The sequence below is a fragment of the Athene noctua genome, chromosome 2 (assembly GCF_965140245.1).
Source record: "Athene noctua chromosome 2, bAthNoc1.hap1.1, whole genome shotgun sequence".
NCBI lineage: Eukaryota > Metazoa > Chordata > Aves > Strigiformes > Strigidae > Athene > Athene noctua.
Genome location: NC_134038.1, coordinates 109051641 through 109074471, shown reverse-complemented (window position 1 = coordinate 109074471; position 22831 = coordinate 109051641). Strand labels below are relative to the sequence as shown.

The 22831-nt window shown below is 36.3% G+C and overlaps 1 protein-coding gene across 1 annotated transcript in view; it reads right to left on the bottom strand.

The window, feature by feature from the left end:
• LOC141957813 (sodium channel protein type 5 subunit alpha-like) overlaps positions 1–13949 on the bottom strand; it is a 45444-nt gene extending 31495 nt beyond the window's left edge. The window contains exons 1-4 of the mRNA XM_074899868.1: positions 13821–13949; positions 3860–4143; positions 2789–2911; positions 1928–2040 (exon numbers count right to left, since the gene is read on the bottom strand). Coding sequence (XP_074755969.1) covers positions 1928–2040; positions 2789–2911; positions 3860–4114 — 491 coding nt within the window. The 5' untranslated portion in view covers positions 4115–4143; positions 13821–13949. The remainder of the gene's footprint in view (positions 1–1927; positions 2041–2788; positions 2912–3859; positions 4144–13820) is intronic.
• Positions 13950–22831: the final 8882 nt, after the last annotated feature.

Below are 22831 nucleotides of genomic sequence, written 5' to 3'. Positions count from 1 at the left end.
ATTTTTTCCAAATTCTTTTATGTGAGTCCATGTAATTTGAGAAACACAAAACTCCTAGCTACTTGCTAAAATAAAGATCAAAATTTGTATCTTCCTCAGGTTTCAAGTGGCCAACTGAACATGTGATATACTGTGCATTATTTACTTTGGGAATACAGCATCCATTTCTGGGCAAAATGTTTAAAACACTTAGCGAAATTAAAAAAGTACCGGATTTTCAATTAAGATGGCAATTATTCTTATTAATGGAAAATTATCAGTAAAAGCTCTTCTGGACTTACTGAGTGCACTTATCATTTCAACAAGGCAGTGATCTCCCTACAGAATTCAAAAGGCATTCATTTGGTAGTCAGCAAATGCACTAAGAAATTATGTGGATGTAGTTAGTGCTTCCTTTTTCATTTGGAGAGAGGTATTCTGAAATTACTGAAATGCGTTTGAACAGTAGTCTTGATGCCAACAGGAGATACAACTCTTATCTAACCTTTAATGCTCTTATAGGTAGAGAAGCAACTCAACTTCTTCGGAAGAAATGTATATAAATACCATGCAGAGTCCTGTTTCTACTTGCATGAGGATTTGCCATTCCCAAAGGTTTCAGTGTCATGTAATTTGATGTCCTGTTTTGGCTGGGCTAGAGTTAATTTTCTTCCTAGTAGCTGATACAGTGCTGTAAGGTGGATTTAGTGTGAGAACAATGCCGATAACACACTGATGTCTTACTTGTTGCTAAGTAGCACTTATCCTAAGTAAAGGAGTTTTCAGTTTCCCATGCTCTACCAGTGAGGAGGTGCACAAGAAGCTGGGACGGACCATGGCCAGGACAGCCGAAGGGATATTCTATACCATAGGACATCATGCTTGGTACAAAAACTAGTGTGACTTGTCGGGTGGTGCCAATCGCTGCTGGGGGACTGGTTGGACAGAATCAGTCAGCAGGTGGTGAGCAACTACATTGTGCATCACTTATCTTTCTTGAGTTTTATTTCTCTCTTTTTTTTTTTAATATTCATTTAATTACAATTATTATTGTTGTTATTACTATTATTATACTTATTTTAATTTCAATTATTAAACTGTTCTTATCTCAATCCACAAGTTTTACTTTTTTTTCTGATTCTTCTCCCCATCCCACTTGGAGGGGGGAGGAGTGAGCAAGTGGCGGCTTGGTGCTCAGTTGACTGCTGGGGTCAAACCACAACACATAAGATAGTAAGAATCAATTTTAGACCTGCTTTTAAAACTAAGTATTTTGGAATGTTTTGCTTTGCGCTAGAATTATCAGGGTTTGTATTCTAACATTCTTATGCCGAACTGAAAAACTGAGAGCTGAAATATTCTTTTAAAAAAATGTTAAAAACCCACAACAAAAAACATGGGATTATGCATCTTAAGTGTGACTACAAAGGCATGGATTTATTGTGATTTAACACTGCAAGTGTTGGCAACACTGAGGATAAGAGCTTTACTTTCTAACAGCATCCTGCAGGCCAGGAACTTCTGACAAAACATTTTATCAGAGCAAAACTCAGCATTTCAATATTATTAGAAAGAATTTTAGAAGACAGAAGTTCTTGATGTGTTTCTTCAGCATCAGCAACAGTGAGAAATGTGTCTGGATAAAGAATAAATAATTACTGAATAACATCAGAAAGTGGGATAACAAACTTGAGCAGTACGACAGACATGAAGCTAATTCAACAGCAGAACTTAATCTCCACTTTGTCTCTCCTATACCACCACAATTACTGTAGATATTGAGTTTAAAGACAGAAATAGACCCTCAAAACAAAATGACAAATTCCTAACACAAGCAACTTTCCTTCTAAATCCCTCATAAATTATCTTGAGTGAAGGCAGCAAGATATATCTCAATAATTCAATATAACTACAGAATTAAAAACTGTACATAGCCACAGATACTTACTCAATGTGCTTGTTCCATGAAGGTGATGGAGAAGTCTTAGAGGACTCAGCCAGAGCCATGAATACACAATTAGTTATAATAGTGCAAATGATAAACAAAGTAAATAATGTAAGTCACAGGAGTGAAGGCAAAGAATATGACATTGATTCAGAAATGTAACTATATATTTTATCAGTCATAGATATAGTATCTGTTTTTGAGCAACGGTGTTATTGTTCTGGTCTCATTCCCCAGTGTCAAAGTGGAGCAATATGCTAGTGATTCGCGTCCCCTAATTTGATGTTTGAGGTGAGATCTATATTACCTTTATATTCCAAAGACATTCCCTGCAATGGGATCTCTGGAAATCTTCACTTTCCTATATCAAAGATACATTATTTTAATCTGATTTTCTGAAGAAACTAAGTTTGCATCATTTTACTTTCTATGTTTTCATATGCATGCTTGCCTATTGCAGCCTTGTTTTTCTTAAAACTGGCCAATGGTTGATCAGCTTTGGTACATGAGTTGGATGTAATTCCTACAATCTGGGTAAACAGAAGATGAATAAAATGATAGAAAGCTTAGTAGTCTTCTCACTGTGAAAGGTTTCAGCATGAGATATTTATGAGACATCAGGAAATCAACATCAGAGAGCATTCTCAAAACACAAAGCTGTAGAAAATCAGGTTTCAATACCCCTAGTACTCATAAAACAATTTATTTCAAAGTAGCACAAGAGCACCAAGAGAGTAATAATTTCATAATTAGAAGTACTCTAGAGTGAAGAAAAGTCTAGATTCATTCAGTGCTTGAAAATACAAAAGCATGGGATTATGTAGGGTTTTTTAATCAAAAAGAGCAAATTAAGCCAACAAAAGGATATGAATGTACTAAAATTTTAATTGCTGTTCTTCGGATTGGATGGAAAGGACTGAGGATCCATAAGGCACGTGTAGCAGTAAACCTGAAGATTGTTTTCTGTTTGTTTAGCACTATGAAAACCTTTAAAAAAAAATAAAGAAACATGAAGTAAAGTTTTCAGAAAGTTGAACAGAGAACATATTTTTGTAGTGTATCCTGTTGAATCAGTGATGAGCAAGAGCTTGATTTTAATTTAGTCTGCTTGTTTAAATCAGAAAACCCTTTGTAATATTTGTTAACCTTTCATCATAAACTGATGAGTTAATATCCATTAACTGTCAAGCTGCAAAAACATTCTCAGCATGAACTAACCTTACTTATGACTATTCTCTTAAAATAAACTGAATCTCTCATTGTGTCAAGATACACAGAAGTGGAAGGAAGACTTGCAGCTTTTATCATTGTTTGCTATTGCTGACTGTGATCCTCTAGCTCTAATTCTGTAGAAATTAGTTGAAAGTATTAAATATTTCTCAAGCAATAAGCATAATTTCCAATGGATTAATTCCCATTTTTCTGTTCTGTATTCAAAATCATATTCTTCAATACTAGAATATGGAGTTTGAATAAGTAGGTTTTAAGGATTCATCAACTAATATTTTAACATAATTTTTATACTTAGGTGATCATTTGTTGTACACATGAGTATAAGCATTGAGATAGAGAAGAACACATTGTTTCAAACCATGGAGTTTAAGAAAATTTATAAAATTATTATAATTTCTTGCAGATCAGACTCAAAACCCCCTTTTCTTCTCTTATCCATCCTATCTTTTCTGCTTCCATTCTGATTCAAATGTTAATCAAGTTCATATTATTTAATTCATATAATTCAAAATTAAGCTTTTTTTAAGAAGATTAGAGCATGTCATTCCGCTGTGCCAACTGCCTGCAATATTATAACCTTGAAAGGGACGTTAGTTTTTCCAAAGGGATCTAAGCAAAACTGTTTAATAGATCATTCACATAAACACTTCTTAGCAACACAATAAAACAAATTAAAATCCAAGCATCTTGGTTGGCTCTAACCTTACGATCTTTGTAGTATGGGTCGAGATCCTCCAGTGGTTCCCCAATGAGCTCTGGAGGAGGACTTCCATAGAGAGCTGGTAACTTCTGGAAAGCTTTTAGGTCAAGCTGAGGACGTGGTTTCTCCTCAGGTTTCTGGTCTATAGTAGTTCTTCGACAATCCCTCTTGGCAGCAATTCTCTTTTCAATAGTAACCAAGGATTCATAAGTGAACTTACGGAAGTTGTTGGTACCAAGTAGTAAGAAATCAGCCATTTTTCATTCTTCTCTTCCTGCCACTAATTCTGTCCAAATAATAGAAACAAGTAGCAAGGAAGTCAAGTAACTCCAAAACAGGTAAGTTAGGAAAATTAAACAACTGGTTGCCCATGCATGTCTCATAGGGTAAACTTTCTGAGTCATCAACTTAAAAAAAAAAAAAAAAAAAGCTATGACCAATACCTTCTTCAGTAAGATGTCTGTTCGGTATTTTTTAAAATTATGTGTGTTTGAGAGGATGTGGGCAGATGTGGCCAACCGTGGGAGTTTCTATAAGGCCAAATGCCGGGTGCTGCACTTGGGCCACAACAACCCCCAGCAGCGCTACAGGCTTGGGGAGGAGTGGCTGGAGAGCTGCCAGTCAGAGAGGGACCTGGGGGTGCTGATTGACAGCCGGCTGAACAGGAGCCAGCAGTGTGCCCAGGGGGCCAAGAAGGCCAATGGCATCCTGGCTTGTGTCAGCAATACCGTGGCCAGCAGGGACAGGGAAGGGATCTTACCCCTGGACTCGGCACTGGGGAGGCCGCCCCTCGATTCCTGTGTTCAGTTTTGGGCCCCTCACTACAAAAAGGACATTGAATGACTCGAGCGTGTCCAGAGAAGGGCAACGAAGCTGGTGCAGGGTCTGGAGCACAGGTCGTACAGGGAGCGGCTGAGGGAACTGGGGGTGTTTAGTCTGGAGAAGAGGAGGCTGAGAGGAGACCTCATTGCCCTCTACAGCTCCCCGAAAGGAGGTTGCAGAGAGCTGGGGATGAGTCTCTTCAACCAGGTAACAAGTGATAGGACAAGAGGTAATGGCCTCAAGTTGCACCAGGGAAGGTTTAGACTGGATATTAGGAAGCTTTTCTTTCCAGAACAGGTTGTTAGACGTTGGAATGGGCTGCCCAGGGAGGTGGTGGAGTCCCCATCCCTGGAGGTGTTTAGGAGTAGAGTTGGCATAACACTTAGGGATGTGGTATAGTTGGGAACTGTCAGTGTTAGGTTAATGGTTGGACTAGATGATCTTCAAGGTCTTTTCCAACCTAGACGATTCTGTGATTCTGTGATGTCCTGGTTTTGGCTGAGATAGAGTTAATCTTCTTCCTAGTAGCTGGTACAGTGCTCTGTTTTTGATTTAGTGTGAGAACAATGCTGATAACACACTGATGTTTCAGTTGTTGCTAAGCAGCATTTATCCTAAGTTAAGGACTTTAGTGTTTCCCATGCTCTGCCAGGGAGCAGGTGCACAAGAACTGGGAGGGAACACGGCCAGGAGAGCTGACCCGAACTAGCCAAAGGGATATTCCATACCACAGAATGTCATGATCAGTATAGAAACCAGGGGGAGATGAGTGGGATGGGCAGATCACTACTTGGGCATTGGTCATCGGGTGGTGAGCAATTTCATTGGGCACCACTTGTATTTTCTTGGGGTTTATTTCTCTCTTTTTAATATATTCCGTTTCATTACAATTACTATTATATTTTGCTATTGTTATTATTATATTTTAGTTTAGTTATTAAACCATTCATATCTGAACCCACAAGATTAACTTGTTTTTCTGAGTCTCCTCCCCATGCCACTGGGAGGGCAGAGGGCTTAGTGAGTGACTGTTTGGTGTTTAGCTGCTCCTGGGGTTAAACCATGACAGCAGACCCCTATAGACTTAAGAGTGTATTTACAGGACCTTATGTTATCCTAAATGCTCTCGAGCTGTTATTCAGAAAAAAAAAAAAAAAAAAAAAAAGTACTGGTTTAATGCAGTATTTGAAAATGAGACAGTAAAACCCATCAGACTGCAACATCAAATATGTTTCCACAAATATGTGGAAGCTGTGTCTGCAACAGAAGGATCAAGTATTAAATTAACTAGTGCAGATGTAAATACTCAGATGGATAACCCATCTTGGTGGTGTCAGCACAGGAACAAGCAGTGTCCAAGCATCAAAAGATTTAACTTGTGACCCAGAGTCATTACTGACTGACACGGTGGACAGAAATGCTTGATCTGACAAGTATCAAGCAGAAAGTTTGTATTTTATGACCACTTGTTGGAACAACAAAAGTGAGATTATACTAGAAAAATAATTGGCATAATTTAATGGAGAATTTTGGCCACATATTGGATAGGATCTGTTCAAGCAAAACCTACCCAAATCCATACTTTGGCAGTACAGTGAATCCAACCTTATACCTTAACCCTGAAAAGCTTCAAAGCTATGTAGTGAAAATATATTGACAGTGAAAAAAAAAAAAAAAAAAAAAAAAAAAAAAACAACAGAAAATGGTATACAGAGTAAGACAATCCAGACTTGCACCCTTGTGCTAAACTCACTCAAAAGTTCTATAAGATTTCTCTAAAATATTTTCTTTGATTATGACCTCTAGGAAGACACTGTTGTTTCAGTACAGAGCTACCAAATCAGTGCAGTCCCACCTGCAGAGTGTGAAATGAGGAGGGCTTTACTCAGGATAGATCACTGTTGAGACTGTGTGGAAGACGACCACATTAGAGGCACACAGCCAGATCTTTTCATCCAGAAGCTGCCACCACTACCACTTCAATGTGTCCTTCAAAGTTGACTCCATAACTAGAAATCAGAGTTTAATTTTGGAAAGTTTAAGCTGTCTTCATGGGACAATTGCCAGATGACTTGCTCTTGCACCTTTCCTTTCCAGGCACTATATGCACTATCCCAGGAAAACACAAAGTCTGAATCAAGAGTCTTTGTTTTATTGAAAATAATTTTACTGCCTGTGTGCTGACTCCCTGTATCTTCCCCTTCTATGCAACACCATTTCATTTCTTCCCAGAAACAACATGATTTCAGTTGTATACACGTTGCCGAACTGCAGGAAACCATTGCTGTGGAAAAAACAGCTGGAGGCCAGTGACAAACTAACTGAAGTGAAATCTCTTAATTTTTTCAGTCCACATGTCTCTTCCATTAAATAAGCACACAAAATCATAAATATGAAAAGTAACCCTTGCTTCCAGCACAAAATTGCAACAGAAATAGGACATTCGGGCAAGAATACTCATTATTTTATGCTTTTCAAGATCAAGCTAACAGTCTGAAAGCTGTGCATAGTATTATAGCAAAAATGAAAGCCATGACATCCACTCCCAAGTTTTCAGGTTTTCAGCTAGCCAAAGTGGTATTTGTCTTGTTGATGTTTGGAGTAAATTAGATGTTGTGGTATCAGTAATGAGAGCTGTGAATGATGCATGAAATGACACAATTTCCGTGCAATGCATGGAAGGAATACAATAATTATTTTATTCTGATTTGTGCCAAATCATCCAAACATACCCATCCCTCCTTACAGCACTTCCATGAAAATCTACCTGATCTCAAAAGTTCACCATTAACATCCTGGGTTTGTTGCAGATTTCTTTGCATTTTCTCTTCTCTCTTCCGTGAAACCATCTTTCAAATCCCAGAAAAGAAACTTTAATTGTTAAACTGTTCTCCCTCAAGGCTACTAGAAGGCAGAGCAAAATCTAGGAAGACAAGATGCTGTTGGCTAAAGCCAGAGATGGGAAAATAGAAGGAAGCATGAGGTCACTTAGGGTCTGCAGGTCCTTGGCTGGAACTGGAGACCAGGCAGTGGAGTCTTTCCTGCTGGTTTTATAAATCGCTCCACAGGTGAACAAACATTAAGTAAAGGAAATAAAGTCTTGTGCTTGCTGTCTCACACGTCAGTAGCAAAATTTTCTTTGACAGAAGCTGCAAGGCTAAACTACACTTTTCATTCATGGGCAATTCTGAGGTACTCAGCCTAGTTCTGAATAAAATTTAATGATTATTAAAAATTGAGTAATCCAGAAAAAATGTTCCTTATTCATTCAGGCATCTTTAAATAATCCCCAAAATAATTTGTGTTATTCATAGTCTCAGGGAGGATAACATGCAAAGTACAGCTGAGATGTATTTAGTTTTTTTGTGACCAGGACTAGATTTAGCAATTTGACCAAAAGAAGTAAAAAGTGTTAATGCAAAACCATTTTTGCCTTTGACGTGACAGAAGCAACAAAGTACCATTTTGGCCTTTTCTCCAAACTTGAAATATCTACAAAATGGTGTGACATTTAATATTTCTTTAAAATGAAACGTTTTCTTATCCTTTGACTGACCGAATGCTGAATGAAATCAACATGATAGGAGAAGAATAATAGGAAAACAAACCAAAAAAGCATTTATGATTTGTTTTTTTAGCTATCAAATATATTTTCTATTAATTATTTCTCATATATCAAAATGCATAGCTAGATAACTTTCCAAAGTAAGGCTGCTTTCTTACAAATGTGTTTTCCTCTTTAAGAATATTCACTGTGACAGACTAGTAAACAAGGTTATTGTCAAAGATGTTTTCTCTCCTTTTCTTGCTATTACAATCACCCTAATTCAAACCTCGGTTAATGAACAAAAGTTGTTCTCGATTATTTCATTTCCTGGCATCATGATCTATTATGGAAAAAAGGAGGTCAAAACATGTTGACAATTACTATGATCAACACAACCAAGGTAATTAGTGTGAATAGAGTGGCCAGGATTACCTTATAACACTTTTTTTTTTTTCTTTAGTTTGTATGATGTAATACTTATCTGTTTAAACTGTCCCTTTGGTTTAAAAAGGCCTTTTAAAAAGGCTTAATATGCACAGAAATTTTCTCTTAAATAACTGAAATAGCAGCTGTTTACAAACAGTCATTTGTCCTATTGGAACAACTTTATTTTTGTACACTTTTGTATATTATTCGGTGATGATATCCAATGCCTGAAGAAGCAAAGTTAGGGTCTCTAGACTGATCCAGCTACTTGTATCTACAGTAATTATTTCAGAAGTCAAGAACGTCAATATGAACCTTGGAAAGACATGCGAACTGCACCACTCAAAGTTACTATGATAGACTTGGGCTGTGTTGCATCTTTCTACATCTGAATTTCCAGCAGATAAGACAAATCTTGCTAAAAGGAATAAGGAAAGATTTAGTTAACAGCAGTTCAAAGTTTCTGTAGAACACTTCTATTCTTTCCTCAAATACTTTTCTAATTTTTAATCAAACTAAACTGACATTGTCCTAATGATCTTTAAAACATGTAAGAAAATAACTTTTGTATATTAACACATGTAATTTTTTTAATCATGGAATAAATATTTCAGGTGGGAAGGGAAATCAGGAGGTCTGTAGTTGAACCTACTCCTCAAAATGGGTTGGTCATAAGGTCAAGCAAATCTCCAAGGACAAAGATTGCACAACTTCTTTGAGCAACGTGTTCCGATACTTGACTATTTCAGTCCATTTGAACCCCTTGATTCAATTTATGCCCCCTGCCTCTTGTCTACTCATCATGCACCACTGTAATAATAAAAAAGAAAATATTGCATTAATTTTAAAAGTAAAAGGCTCCCCCACCCCCAAATGCCTCTATATAAGGAAAACAAGTATTATACCTACATCAGCCCATTTAGTCCACCTATTTATAGCAGCCTACAAGAAACATCTCACAAGTCTGAATCGCACCATCTAGTGTAGCTCCATTGAGATTGCCAAGGGATACAATGATCAGTATATTTGCTCATCAGTTTCCCACCTGACCTCAACTGAGCTGTGGCACCATCTTTTGAATACTCCAGTTTCAGTCCCAAAATCTGTTTACCTTCCCTAGACAACCTGGCCAAGAGCTTCAGTCCTCTGAGTCTCCCAGTGTGGCATCTGAATGAAAGGAGATGACAACAGTTGCTCTAGCTACCCTATACCCTCTTTGCAATCAACAAAACTGAAGATACACACCGGCTAATGATAAGTTAACTTAGATTAAGACACATCAAGAGTGATGAAAAATGCAACTGATTTTTTTCATTGCCTATAAAAGAAAAGCATGAGATAAACCCCACTCTTTCAATCTGGGATTTAGAGCTTATAGTTCCCAGCACTGGGGAATAGCAGAGTGGAGATCCACAAAACTACTTACCAAGACCTAAAGCCTGTTAGCATTCATTCAGAAAGCCCCTCTGGATGGGATTCATCTCACTTCACTGCAGACATCCAAGCTAGACAGCTACATCTCCACTAGCTCTCCAACTGCCTGCTGAGACATTTTTTCATATTTCTTTCAGGATTAAATAAATCACATTTCAGACTGCCAGCTGACTACAGTTGATGACCTGAGATATCTCAAATGAGATGAGATAAATTCAACTCTTTGCATCCATTAGGCCTCTTCTTGCTGCTTAACTAATCAACAACTGCTAAACTTCCCAAGATTAGTAATTCTACAGTCAGCAGTAAGACTGGACAAACATCATTACTCACCAACAGACTGTGAACACATAAAAATTCTAGGATTGCCTTATATTACATTGCTTCCTTAATGACTACTTACAGGACAAGCCGCCTTAGCAATTAGTGAAGTGTTAAGTCACATTTTATTTTGCATGGTAAGGGTGGACTAATTTTCAGCTACTTCACTATCATAAATAATTAAAATCTGTGCAGAGATGACTTTCTGTAAGTGCTTGAGCAGTCAATTGACAAGTTGTCAAATGGCCAGTTGCAAGCCCTGAGGAAGTTAAGAAACTCTGTGACAGCACAGGAAACTGATAGAAAAGAGATGAAAAGCTTTTAATGACCATAGACTAGTCCATTGCTGTAGAACTTGGGATAAGTTAAATATAACCAGCAAGTTATTAGCATAAGCCCATGAACTTTAACTGGTGACTTTGGCATGCCCAAGAAAATAGCCAAACCATGGAAACAACCTGCTGGTTATCAAGAAGTACAAAAGTGTTCAGAAGTAGCCAGAACAAGATTGTGAATGCCAACAGTAAATGCAACAATGACAGTGCAGTTTGCATAAAGTAATCATCAACAAGGCATTGTCTACCATGCCAATAACTAAGGTTAGTGGGGGTAACCAGAGGACAAAGAAAGACTGGTGGGAAACTCCATGACCTAACACCAGATTTCAGGACTATCTTTCCAACCTCTGAGGAACCCAGGGAGTGGAGAAGGCCCTAGGAACCCCACCACCCAGGACTATGCACAGCATGGCTGGAGATGTAGTACAGGAAAGTCACATAACCTGTAAACTGCATATATCTGTGATTAAAGAGTGTTGATATATGAGTCCATTGATCCTCCACACTATGGTCTTCTATGGTGACAACTGCATAGAGACCTGAGATCATAATAATCTCCTTCCTATGCTGTTACCAAGAAAATTGGCCAGTTGCTGGACATAGATGACAGGGCAATAAAGCTCACATGTGGAGTTTTAAAAATCAAAGAGAAGAGACAGGTTATGACTCAGCCTTCTCATAACTTGAATATTATGTGTGCTTAGAAACCCTGAGTGAAATGGAATACATCTTGATTTAGAAGTGTCATACCAAGAAATATCAGCTGATTTGGGGGCAGATTTAAGAAGCATGGCTAGACAGCTGCAAGTTTCTCATTTTTGAGTCCCATGAAGTGGGAAAGAGGAGAAGGAAAAAGAGAAGAATGAGGGGAAATTAATTCATTTTTCCAAGCTTGGCAGGCTGGGTCCTGCCAAAGGGACAACATTGGAAGGAAGGAGTATGTGCTGCAGGTTACATTTAGCAGCCGGGAGAGGGACAAGTTGTGATTTTTAAGCACATATATTCTGTGGTGCTGTACTGAACCATCTACAGATTCTATAGATATTCAAGTTTTGCAGCAAAGAGAAGGAATATGAATTCTCTTCAGCCTTAAGGAATGGGAAATAAACTCTCACTACCTTAACTCTTCAAGAGGCTAAGGACACCTATGTAAGAATTGCTGCAATTGTATTCAAATGACATTAATAAATGGTGGGGGGTTTTTTTGCATTTTAAGGCTCTAAAAGCCAGACTGCCAATTTGTCCTTTTTTTTCTTGCCACATGTAAGCAGTGTTGTAAATGTGGTTAGTGTGATTAATGGTTCTATAAACTTTTAGCTCATATTAATATGACTTGATTACAACAAATAAAAGCTATAGAAACTCAGTGAAATATATGGATTGGATTTTGGACTGTTACCATTAACAGAAAGTACCAAATGTACTAAAAGTATCACAGCTTTGTCATTTTGTTGCTCTGGAGATTGGTTTCATCATGTATCATACATTTTGATACAGAAAGGTATCTTGGCAGCTGAATATATGCTTTGAAGGACAAAACTTTAGATACAACATAAGAGAAACATTTTTCCCTAAGATCATAACAAAAGTCAAATGATCCATGAAATAAAACCTGAAAAAAAACAAACCCCTCCTGTTAATAAAACACATTGAGAAAACTTTTAACATGTAAGTTTTCAAATAAAAATTTGAGTATACAATCTAAATTTTAACTTTGATTGCCAGAAGTTTATTGATTCCACAAGTTGTATGAAATTTTCAAATTACATGGTCTTTTGTCGGCCACAGTTTTCTACACAGAAACTTTTGTCTAAATAAATTAAAAAGTATCTAATCAGAAGTCAGTTCTGAACAACCCATTTGCATTAATGTCATTATTAGGTTCCTCACTTTTCATTATTAACTTCACCATTTGCCCTTTCCATCCTACAAAGGAAATCCAAATTTCACAGAACTTTTCTCCATTGATACGGAAAAAAGTCTCATGTCAAATCAAATAATTACCAAAAAAAGCAAAGTGTAGTACAACAAAAAATGAAAACCTATGAAACATGGTAAAGGAACAGTATCGGTACCATGGGAAGAACCTCCAGACAACCTGGTTCTGTCAGGTCTCTCTACTGGTTACCTTCACAGTTTATCACATTATCAACCTAATAAATCACCTTTGTATAATGTACATCTCTATTCCACTTGAAATAATTTCTCTAGAGGTTTACCTATTGTATCTGTGGTGAACTGAATGTACGTAAGCCACTCCCAGCAGATAAAAGCTATTGCAGCTGCTTCACATGCAAACCTGAAACGTTTGATCTCTTCTGTTTCATCAGAGACATCTGTTTCTATGAGTTTTAAAAGGCTATCTTCTTTTCTATTGCCAATTCACCACCTATCAGTCAAATTTGTATTCTCTTCATTGTATCATTCATTAAATTACTTCCCTATTAATATTCACTTATTAGTTTAGCTGTCTCAGAGTTTATCTTGATAAAAGCATTCACCAAAACCAGTCCAGCATAATCCAGAAATAAAACAGAATTAAGTCTTTTTTTTTTTACCTAAAAAAGCCATTTTAATTAAGATCCACTTCTTAAGTCTCAAAAAATAGGTTAGTCTGTATCAGAACAGTTACTAAGCATAAACCTATGTAAAAGAAAGTTATGAAACTGGTTATTGAAATTATTATTTTTATTTTGAAATAAAAATTATAACTAAAGAATCTGAAATTTGTATATAAAATATATATCTCAAACATTATTATCCACAGAAGAAAAACTTCCTTATATATCTATTCAGTCTTCTACATGTTATTTTTGACCCTAGTTTACTCATTTTAGCAAAATAACAAGTCAAAAACATAGGGGAAACTCCTGTGCAAATATATTGCACTGGAGGGAATAAATATGCACTCCTGCCCACTTTAATTTTCTTTTACATGCCATGTACTTAGAAAAAAGAGTTTCCGCTCATGTTCTTTAATGTTTTTAGGCAAATAAAAGGTCACTGAATCCTGCTGAAGACCCTACCACAAACCACATTTTTTCTGAGAGAAAATGCAGTAACTACAGGACTTACATTATTTTGCATCCCCTCTAAGTGAAGGTTCGAAGAGTCACTTCTTTCTATGCAAGAGGAACATTTCTCAGCCCAGTTATCTCCCAAGAAATAGCTGGAAAAACCTCCTCACTGCCTTTATCATCTCTATTTCCCCTTCCAGCAATCCCTTGCCACTCGGGCAATACTCTCCCTTCAGGAACCGTGTTATTTGTACATGGGGGGTGTTGAGGGAGGCGTCTATTTAGCCATAAAGTAACTGATGTGATTATACAAGGTCCCATGGGAAAGTCTGTAACCTCAGTAAGCAAAGCTGGGGAGGCTCCAAGCTGAGCATTTCTTTAAGATATTGTTTCATGCCTGGATTTCTGAGTGTCTTTCACAGAAATTCAGGAGTGAAGCAGAACAAAGTGCATGGGAAACTTGGGATCAAATGTGTTTGTCAGCCTCACAGTGAGAGCTGTCTGTACAGGTTTTTCGTAAAGGGCATTGGCCTTTATATTTTATTTGAATATTTCAGTTCTGTGCTTTAGTGGTCAGAAAATGTATGATGCTGAATCTGTAATTATACTGAAAGACTGTGACAGAAGCTGGGTAGAAGGCAAGAAAACTGATGACTGTCTCTGTGTGTGTATATATGTATACATGTGTGTGTATATGCACATATATATATATATATAAATAGAATCCAGTGCATATTTATGATTCAGTTTAATTTTATTTATATATATATATGATGATATATGCAAGGAGTAGTTGAGGAGCCTGGAAGAATTCACTCAATCCTGAAACCTGCAAATCGTTCATGGCTGAAACCACTGTTGGATAGGATGTAAGAAAAACTATCTTTGCAGCTATGTCTGCACTACTAGAAAAATGGGACAAGGGTCATTCTCTGGTCCTGAAGATAAATGGCACAGTAAGGTTCTGTCCATAAAACTAAATTTTCTTATGCTTCAAAAACAGGGAGGGAAAACAGGAGTCCTCCTCTCCAAGGAGGGACCCGTGCAATTTTAGAGGATCTTGCCTCTCCTGTAGGAGAACCAATATTTCTCCCACTGAGTGTACTCATTTCTTCATGTGGCTTTGCTTAGGGACAGAGAGTGTGCTCTCGCTGACAATTAATCTGACACAAAGGAACCTGAATGTAGTATTTCTGAATTACCCAGGCTGATGAGCTTTTTAAGGCAGAAGGAACACGTCTTCTTTGCAGCAAGCATTGGCTGCGCAAAAACAATTTTTAATCATCAGACACTAAAGAGAAAAGTTAAGGCTGATACATTCATTTCAGACTATACTTCACTTTAAGGACATCCAGTATTTCACCAAGTTAAAATGGGATGAATCAAAAGAAGGAAAGTCAGCTGACCTCTGGATGGAATACGAGATGGTACCTCTGCAGTGTAAGAATGTATTAAAAATGTGAGCACTGTTTCAACCCAGAAGATCTGGGTGTCGGATCCTTTCCTACACTAAATGTCAGGATCAATAAAACAGTTTTTTACCCTATCTGTATTTTGTCCTTGGCAGCTTTGATTGAGGTAGAAGTGGAGCTTTCAAGGAAAGTAGTCTTGCAGTATACTGAGACAAATACTATTTATTTTCTGTTGAATTTAGGTTGGTTGCAGATCTACTTCTATTGTTAAAGTTACCTTCTTTCAAAGTATGTAGGACTGTGACAAATGGGGGAAAGAAGTCGTGATGGTACACCAGGTCTCAGACTTTGATTCATTGGTGGAACATAACCATCTCTTGGCAAAAGTTTCGGTTCATTAGGCTCTAAATTTAATGAGTGTTGCTGTAGGAAGTTAAACAATGTCACAGATATTTTGGACAGGGCACTGCACGGAAGGTTTAATTTCATGTGAAAAAGCACATCTCTAATGATCAGGAAGACTATTCAAAACAGAAATTTGGAAATATCATGGCGGGTTAAAACAGAAAAAAGATTTATTAATCCATCTGACTTCACAATTGTCATTGCTATCACACTTTAACAATACTTATAGAATGTAACATGTTCAGATCAGTCACATGAATTTCAGACTTCATGACAAAAATTCAATTCATATTATCTCTTCTTGTTCCCTGCAAGCTATCTGTCTGTCACAGATGTTATATAGCTTTAAAACCATCTGACATTAATTTCATGAAATTTGAAATGTTTGAAGCTTCACTTAGGTATCTGTGAAGATGGGTAAAGTTCACCTCCTTTGTATAAATATCTGCACCTTCCGTTAATACGGAAGGAATGGACAAATAATAAGGGTAGATTTAAAAATATATTCATGCCCCCCAAAGAAGCATATGGATACCCAGTAGGATTTTCAGTGTCTGAATGACATTGCAATCAATGTGACAAGCTTCTAAACACTTTTAAGAATGCCACTGTAAAGTGTCTCTAACATCAGTTACATAGATAGTTTTCATATCCACCTCCAATGCTAATTTACTTGCATTTCACCCAAAGTTATAGATGGAAAACAGAGTTGAAATAACAGCTAGTCTTGGCTTCCTCTCTGATAGATATTCTCCTCTGCTTTGGGGGAATGAAAACCTGCGCTTTCCAGAGGCAAGAAGGAATTATTGTCATCTATGGGTGAAGAAAACAAGAAGGGCACCTCATGTTTATCTCAGACTTTCCCGGGTCCTTGTCTTAACCTTGAGATGGACAAGTTACCTGTCATCTCTGGTCCATACTGAATCAGAGATAATCTTAGCTCTCAGTAATTAAAAATATCCCAGGGTGTTTTCAAAGGGCACTTTCTTTTAGAGGTTGCACTCAGGGTATATTCCTTGTATGTACTGAGTTACCCAAATCCCTTGACTACTCATGGCAAAGAGATAACTAAGTTAGTTCTAGCAGTCAATCAGTTTTGCCCCAGTGATTGCTTGAGAAAGCAGGTGTCTTGCATCATCTGTGCTGCAAAGTGGCTTTGGGTCACAACTCCCTATGTAGACTGCAAAGGATAGTAAATACATGAAAAATGCAAAAATGTTGAATTATAATAGCTGACCAAAATGCACATTTAGTTGAAGGTGGGAAGCAGATGCCTAGGCTCAATTGACTGTACTGATGAAATCTGCTCTGAGTATAAATGGGAATTTAGATGTGTCCCACCTCCTTTTAAATGCAGGGAGAGAAAACAGAGATTCCTTGCTGGACAGGGAAGGGTGAGGCACCTCTGACATTGACTTTTTCTTCCCTGTCCAAAATGAAATCCTCATTTTGCCCATTGTACTCACAGCAAGGCTGTTTGAGTCCCCTCTCCTCCATCAGTAGGAAAAGTGGAGAACCTCTAACCTCAGCACATTCAAGTCAATGAGAGCAGCTGGAGGGAAATAAACCTCAAGCTAAAAGAAATTTTTAAAAGTAGAAATGTAAATGCTGCCATGACAAAATCTCAACTTTGTTAAATGAAGAAAAAGAGCCAAAAACCATTCTCCATTTGTAAAGAAAACATATGGAAATAGCCTATAAAAAAATCAAGGTGTTTAGTGGTAAAATGTATAGAGTTATTTAAAAATCTGAGCAATAGCTGCATTTACAAATGTTACAGAAATGGCTTAATGGAAGTGAGCAAATATTTGATGTTAATGGATATTTTAACTTAAGAAAAATTAATACTTAAAGACAAGCGAAACATATTCATGTGATATATGTTTGCTATTAGAAAAGAAGAATATTCATTAAATGTAAAGTAATCTACAGTAAAGCTGAACAGTCAGCTTAAATTCAGATTCAAATTGCCCTTCCATTTTACCCTCCACAGCATATCAATAACTTTGGGGTAGGGAATGGTTACTTAAAGATAGTATAAAATAATTTAATTTCTTAGCTCTTTTAAAAATAACGACCAACTTATTTCTGTATGTTTCCTGATGATTCTGTAATTGGTATGTGTGTACATACCTATCTGTTATGATAAATTATTCTATTTTATAGCAATATAAGAAATAATAAATAGAAGGTAGATTGCCAAAAATTAAATATCACGTGCAGCAATCAGTCAGTATCTATCCAGGTTTTTACATAGATTTCATTGCTATAGTAACAGGGACACAACAGCGAATACAATGATAGCTTTAATTGGAAGAAAGCAGATGATTTGCACAAGTGCAATAATTTTTTAACATATATCTGAAATTTCACAACATCACCAGATTTAGTAAAGATTAATTGCTGGTTCTTTCTGAGAAGTTAGATATGATTTGGATATCTTAACTGTAAATTCCTTCTGCATTTCACTATCACCTTCTTTTAAGGATATAGTGTGGGTTTTCATTTTGTAACCAACCATAGTTTTTCATTTCATAAAGGTGTATCAGTCAGAACCATTTCAACTGCACAGTTTAGGACAAAGGAGATGAAAACCAAATAGGAAGTGTTAATGTCTAATGCATAAAATAAACCTGAATTCTTCATCTGGGAAAGGAAAAATGTGAGTGTTGTGATAACTTTTCTTCACTGCTGCTAACAACATCTTATGTTAAAATTCTCTTACAGATTTCATATATGTAATGCAGAACTATAAAGTCATTAATAAAAAGAAACCTTACATACTCTGAGCAATGTGCCTATAACTAAAATAATAAATTTAGCTTTTTGATTACAAGTATTGTGATTTCTAATGCCAAATAACACAGCCTGGAAAAAAATAATTTTGCAACTTCTGTGTATGTAATATTTCAGTATAACAATTCCAGTTAATTTAGAATTGCTTAACTGATACGGTTTCAAACAAATAAATGAAGGACTGTATTACTCATCTTATGCTTTCTCTTTTCCATAAAAAAATCACCATGATGAGTTATATAAAATCTCTATTTTGGGGGGGGGGTGTGGGGGGTGTGTATGTGTGTGATGTTGATTTCTGTCAGTGAAATTATGATGTGGAAACTGACCTCCAAAATGTATAACTGTTTGTCAGCTCAGGAGCTATGTTCATCTGTACAATGTTCCTGTGACTTTACAAAACTAGAACATTTTCAGTGTCTTTTTTTTTTTTTTTTTTTAAATTACACTTTTATAATACAATGGAGACTAAGAACTTCTGGTCAAGAGGGGAAACTCTCATAAATTGCTGTTTATGGGATGAGTATTAACGTATGTGGGACTCATAGCCCAGTCTTAAACTGAGGAAATGATGCTACAGAGAGCTTTTAGTGATTTATGAAAGCCTTTTACTGCACAGAGATTAGAATAGCTTTTATAATATATTACATTGCTGCTTTATTTTAAAAGAATAGCTGAAGCTATTTTCTGATTCACATAATAGTGAAGTCTAAGTGGTATAAAGTAGTTAATTGGCATTTTTGTCAAAATAAAGACCTAGTATAAAGGAATCTCATTTCCTTTTATCAGAGAATGAAATTATATTTAAAAAAATCATGGTGATGTAAAATTCAGACTCTTTTGAATGGATAATTGGTATTACAGAGTAACAGGAAATTGCTTTCTTTGTAAGTATGTATTAAAATCATTCTGTTACATACAGTAATCTTCAGCTTTTTAAATGGTCCGATGCACATTTCAATCAGGAAAATTTGCTTATCATCTACTCAAATGGAAAAATATGGATTGCTTTTTTCTCTCTCCTCAGTGGTCTATCAAAATTATACTGAGAGAATTAGGGTAGTGAAGTAAATCGAGTTTAAAAAGTAATATTCCTAATACTATTTCATCAAGCAGCATTAAGTATATCTAGAGATTTTTCTGTCTGTATCAGACATTGGGTATTTACTCTTTGAGAAACTTTTTTTATCTACTATATTTCTATTTTTTATGAAGCAAAACAAAAAACCCTGATTATCTCATTAAATCAGAGGCAACTTTAGTTAGTTGAAGGTATTACACCCTGGAATGAAGGTCCAGGCTAGCAAGAATAAACTATAGCCTTCAGGAGCAGCCAATTTTAAAGACTTACACACAGAGAACAAGTGGATAAGCTATTTAATACATAATAAGATGATTGACTAAAGCACCTGTTTGGCAGAGGATGGTGATTTAGAGACTGTATTATTCATCAGATTGTAATAGCTGAAAAAAATGAGTGACAAACACTGTTCAGAAAATGAAGTCCTCTTCTGTGTGCAAAATAATTGTAAAAGAAGATCTAACTGAACAATTCCCAACTGCTCCTTATGTCAGCTCTGCACCTTGAACTCATCATTTATTCTTTCCATCTTATCTGGAACAGAGGAGCTTGTCACTGCCTGTTATCTTCAACAGTTTTCTGCAGGAATTTTCACTTTTTCCTCTGTAATTTTGATAACATAATTCTGCATCTATTACTTGTTTCTGTGAGGTCTTTCTTCAGCATCTCTGCCTCTTATTTTGTGGTTTCCTGTCTGATGATCATCTCACTGGCTCTTGTAATCTGTGGTAGAACTGAGCATATAGTATTTTTTTCACAATTTTTGCACATTTTCAGTTTATCTTATGTAACAAGAATGTGAGAAGAAGCAAAAGTCATAGCCAAGGCACTGGTTCACTACCGCAAGGTTTTTCAACCTGGTATCTCAAGACAGAGCCCTAATCCTGCTGATTTGAATTAAGCATGTTTATTCCAGGTGAGATGTTCAAGTCCTCTGACTAAGGGCCCAAAGCTGCTCTTGAGCATAGTCTACCATTAAATCTGGAAACAGCAGAAGAAATTATTTGGGGAAGGAAGAGTTTTGCATAAAAGGAGACATATTAATATAGAATAACTATATTTGCAAATTGCAAATTGAGTAATTTTTGTATTCTTTGAGCCAAAAAGTAATTTAATTTGATGATATTAAAAAAACAGTTTATTTCATTATTAAAAAACCCACTTTATTTCATTAATTATTTTTTTTAAAGTTATGCTCATGCCAAAATTAAGATCTTTTAAATATCCGGTATCAAGAACTTTCTTTACAGAACAACAGGAAATGACTAATACAAATATACAGTGAAACCATTTGGTCATTTGCACAAAGGAATCTTCCTCCAGCTCTTTAATGGACTAATGCATGCTGAATTGTAATGGGGCTAATTTGCTCAACACCTACTTAAGGAGAAGACGCTGGGGTGCCTGATTTTTTCCCCTCTCTTGGGTCTGAAAAAGCAATATATTGCTTACATGAAAGCATCTGTGACACTTTGATAGATACAGCAAGCTGCAGCCAATGCATAATTGGACTATGCTAAAAGAAGTGTCTGTCTCTCAGAAGACATGCTTTAAAAGTCTATCAAATTCAACAAACAGACTGGAAAAAATCTAGGATTTGTTTCGTTGCTCATCTCACCCTTGTCTTTTAAAGATAAAAGTGGAGCTCTGAATTTGTGAAATAGGAACACACAATTGGAAGGTCAAAGGGAACTTCTCCTGCTATTGAAATGTGTTATGTTCTAAGCATCTGTGCTTTGTCAGCCACAAGTATTTTTATGTCAAAATAATATAAAGGCCAGAGGAAGTAATAATCTGAAGTAACATCAGTGTCTCACCTGTGTTAGTCATGCAAATATTTCTTGCAACACATGAGCTTTATTATCCTCCCAAAGAAAAAATTCAAGTAATCTGTCAACTGCAGTTGGCATTTGTTGTAATGTATCATAAACACAGAAGTGTATTTGCACAAATAAATGTATAAATTTTTGAGTTTTTTCCACATAAATTAAGTGTCCTGTAACTGGGGTCACATTTTTATTTTATTTTATAAGCACTTTCATTCTTATTTACTTACAATAATACAAACATTTTCTAGGTATCAGACATAAAACACATACACCACAAGACACCTAGAGGCTGATTTAATTTTCATATCTTAACCATAAAGTTTTTATCATGCAGTTTCTTGCCACACATAAAATATAAAGAAATTAAAGTTGAAAGGGAAAAAAGTTAAGAAAAGGTGAGAGGGAAAAGGAAGGAAGTGCTTGTATTTATCTACTAGTTTCATACAGTTACTGAAAAGATTCAATTTCTTTTTTCAGTGAGAAAGGTTGACTTTTGACATAAAGGATCTTTTCATTTGTAAACAGAAACATCAGTTCGTAATACCAGAACTGGTGAATTGGGTAGAGATTACTTTTTAAGGTCACAAAATGACATTTAAAAAAAAAAAAAAAAAAAGCAGCTTTATAGCAACCATTATTTTGGTATGTTAAAAGCTTTTGTTTGTGAAGTGTTTGGCCCATAAACACTCTTTGGCTTAAAATTCAAGAAAAAGCTAAAGAGATGGTGTTAATCACTGAGTTTGATTTCATCCAAAACTCTTAAAAGTATTGGGATTTATGGGAACATGCAAGCATGCTTCCACACTTCACTTACAACACCGGGGAACTGTAAGACTGTCTTGATTTATTAATTGGGGTACATATACCACATATCATCCAATTGCTAAGTGTTTGGGAAGGGCAGATCTTCTCATAAGATCTCTGGGGATTTACTTCTCTTCTTGGGAGTCTGAGGCCAGCCAAGACTTTTCTCTCTACTGTGGTAAAGGACTTAAGAATTCAGCTATGCATTTAGTAGAACTGGCACCAGCAGAAGACCAGCAGCATTATAAACCCGGTAAATATCTTTATGCTCTTCAATACCATAGAAAGATGGAATAAGATGAAAACCTTGCAAGGATGGAATGACATTTGGTTATGTAGCGAAGCAGGTTTACTAAATCACCTTCAGAAAGTCAGAAAGTGTCTTGTGAGGAAATGGCTTATTACTCCACAGATACTTAACAGTGATCCTCTTTGCTTAAATCTATGAAATATGGGTACTGTTTAAGCTGTGGCCATGAAGTCAGATTTGAACCATTACATCTTCCAGTGAGAAGTGGCTCATTGGATGGTGTGCACTGTTATAGTTAGTTATATGAGTGTTATATGAGTTATATCGTTATATGACTGTTATATGAGTGGGGCAATGGTGTGGCACTTGGAAATGAAAGCCTCTACCAATCAAGCCCTTTGTTTTCTCCTTTACTACAGCTGTATGTAGCATTAAAATCCACTAATCAGCATCGTCAAACAAGGAAATATGGAGATAGATTTCACTTCTTAT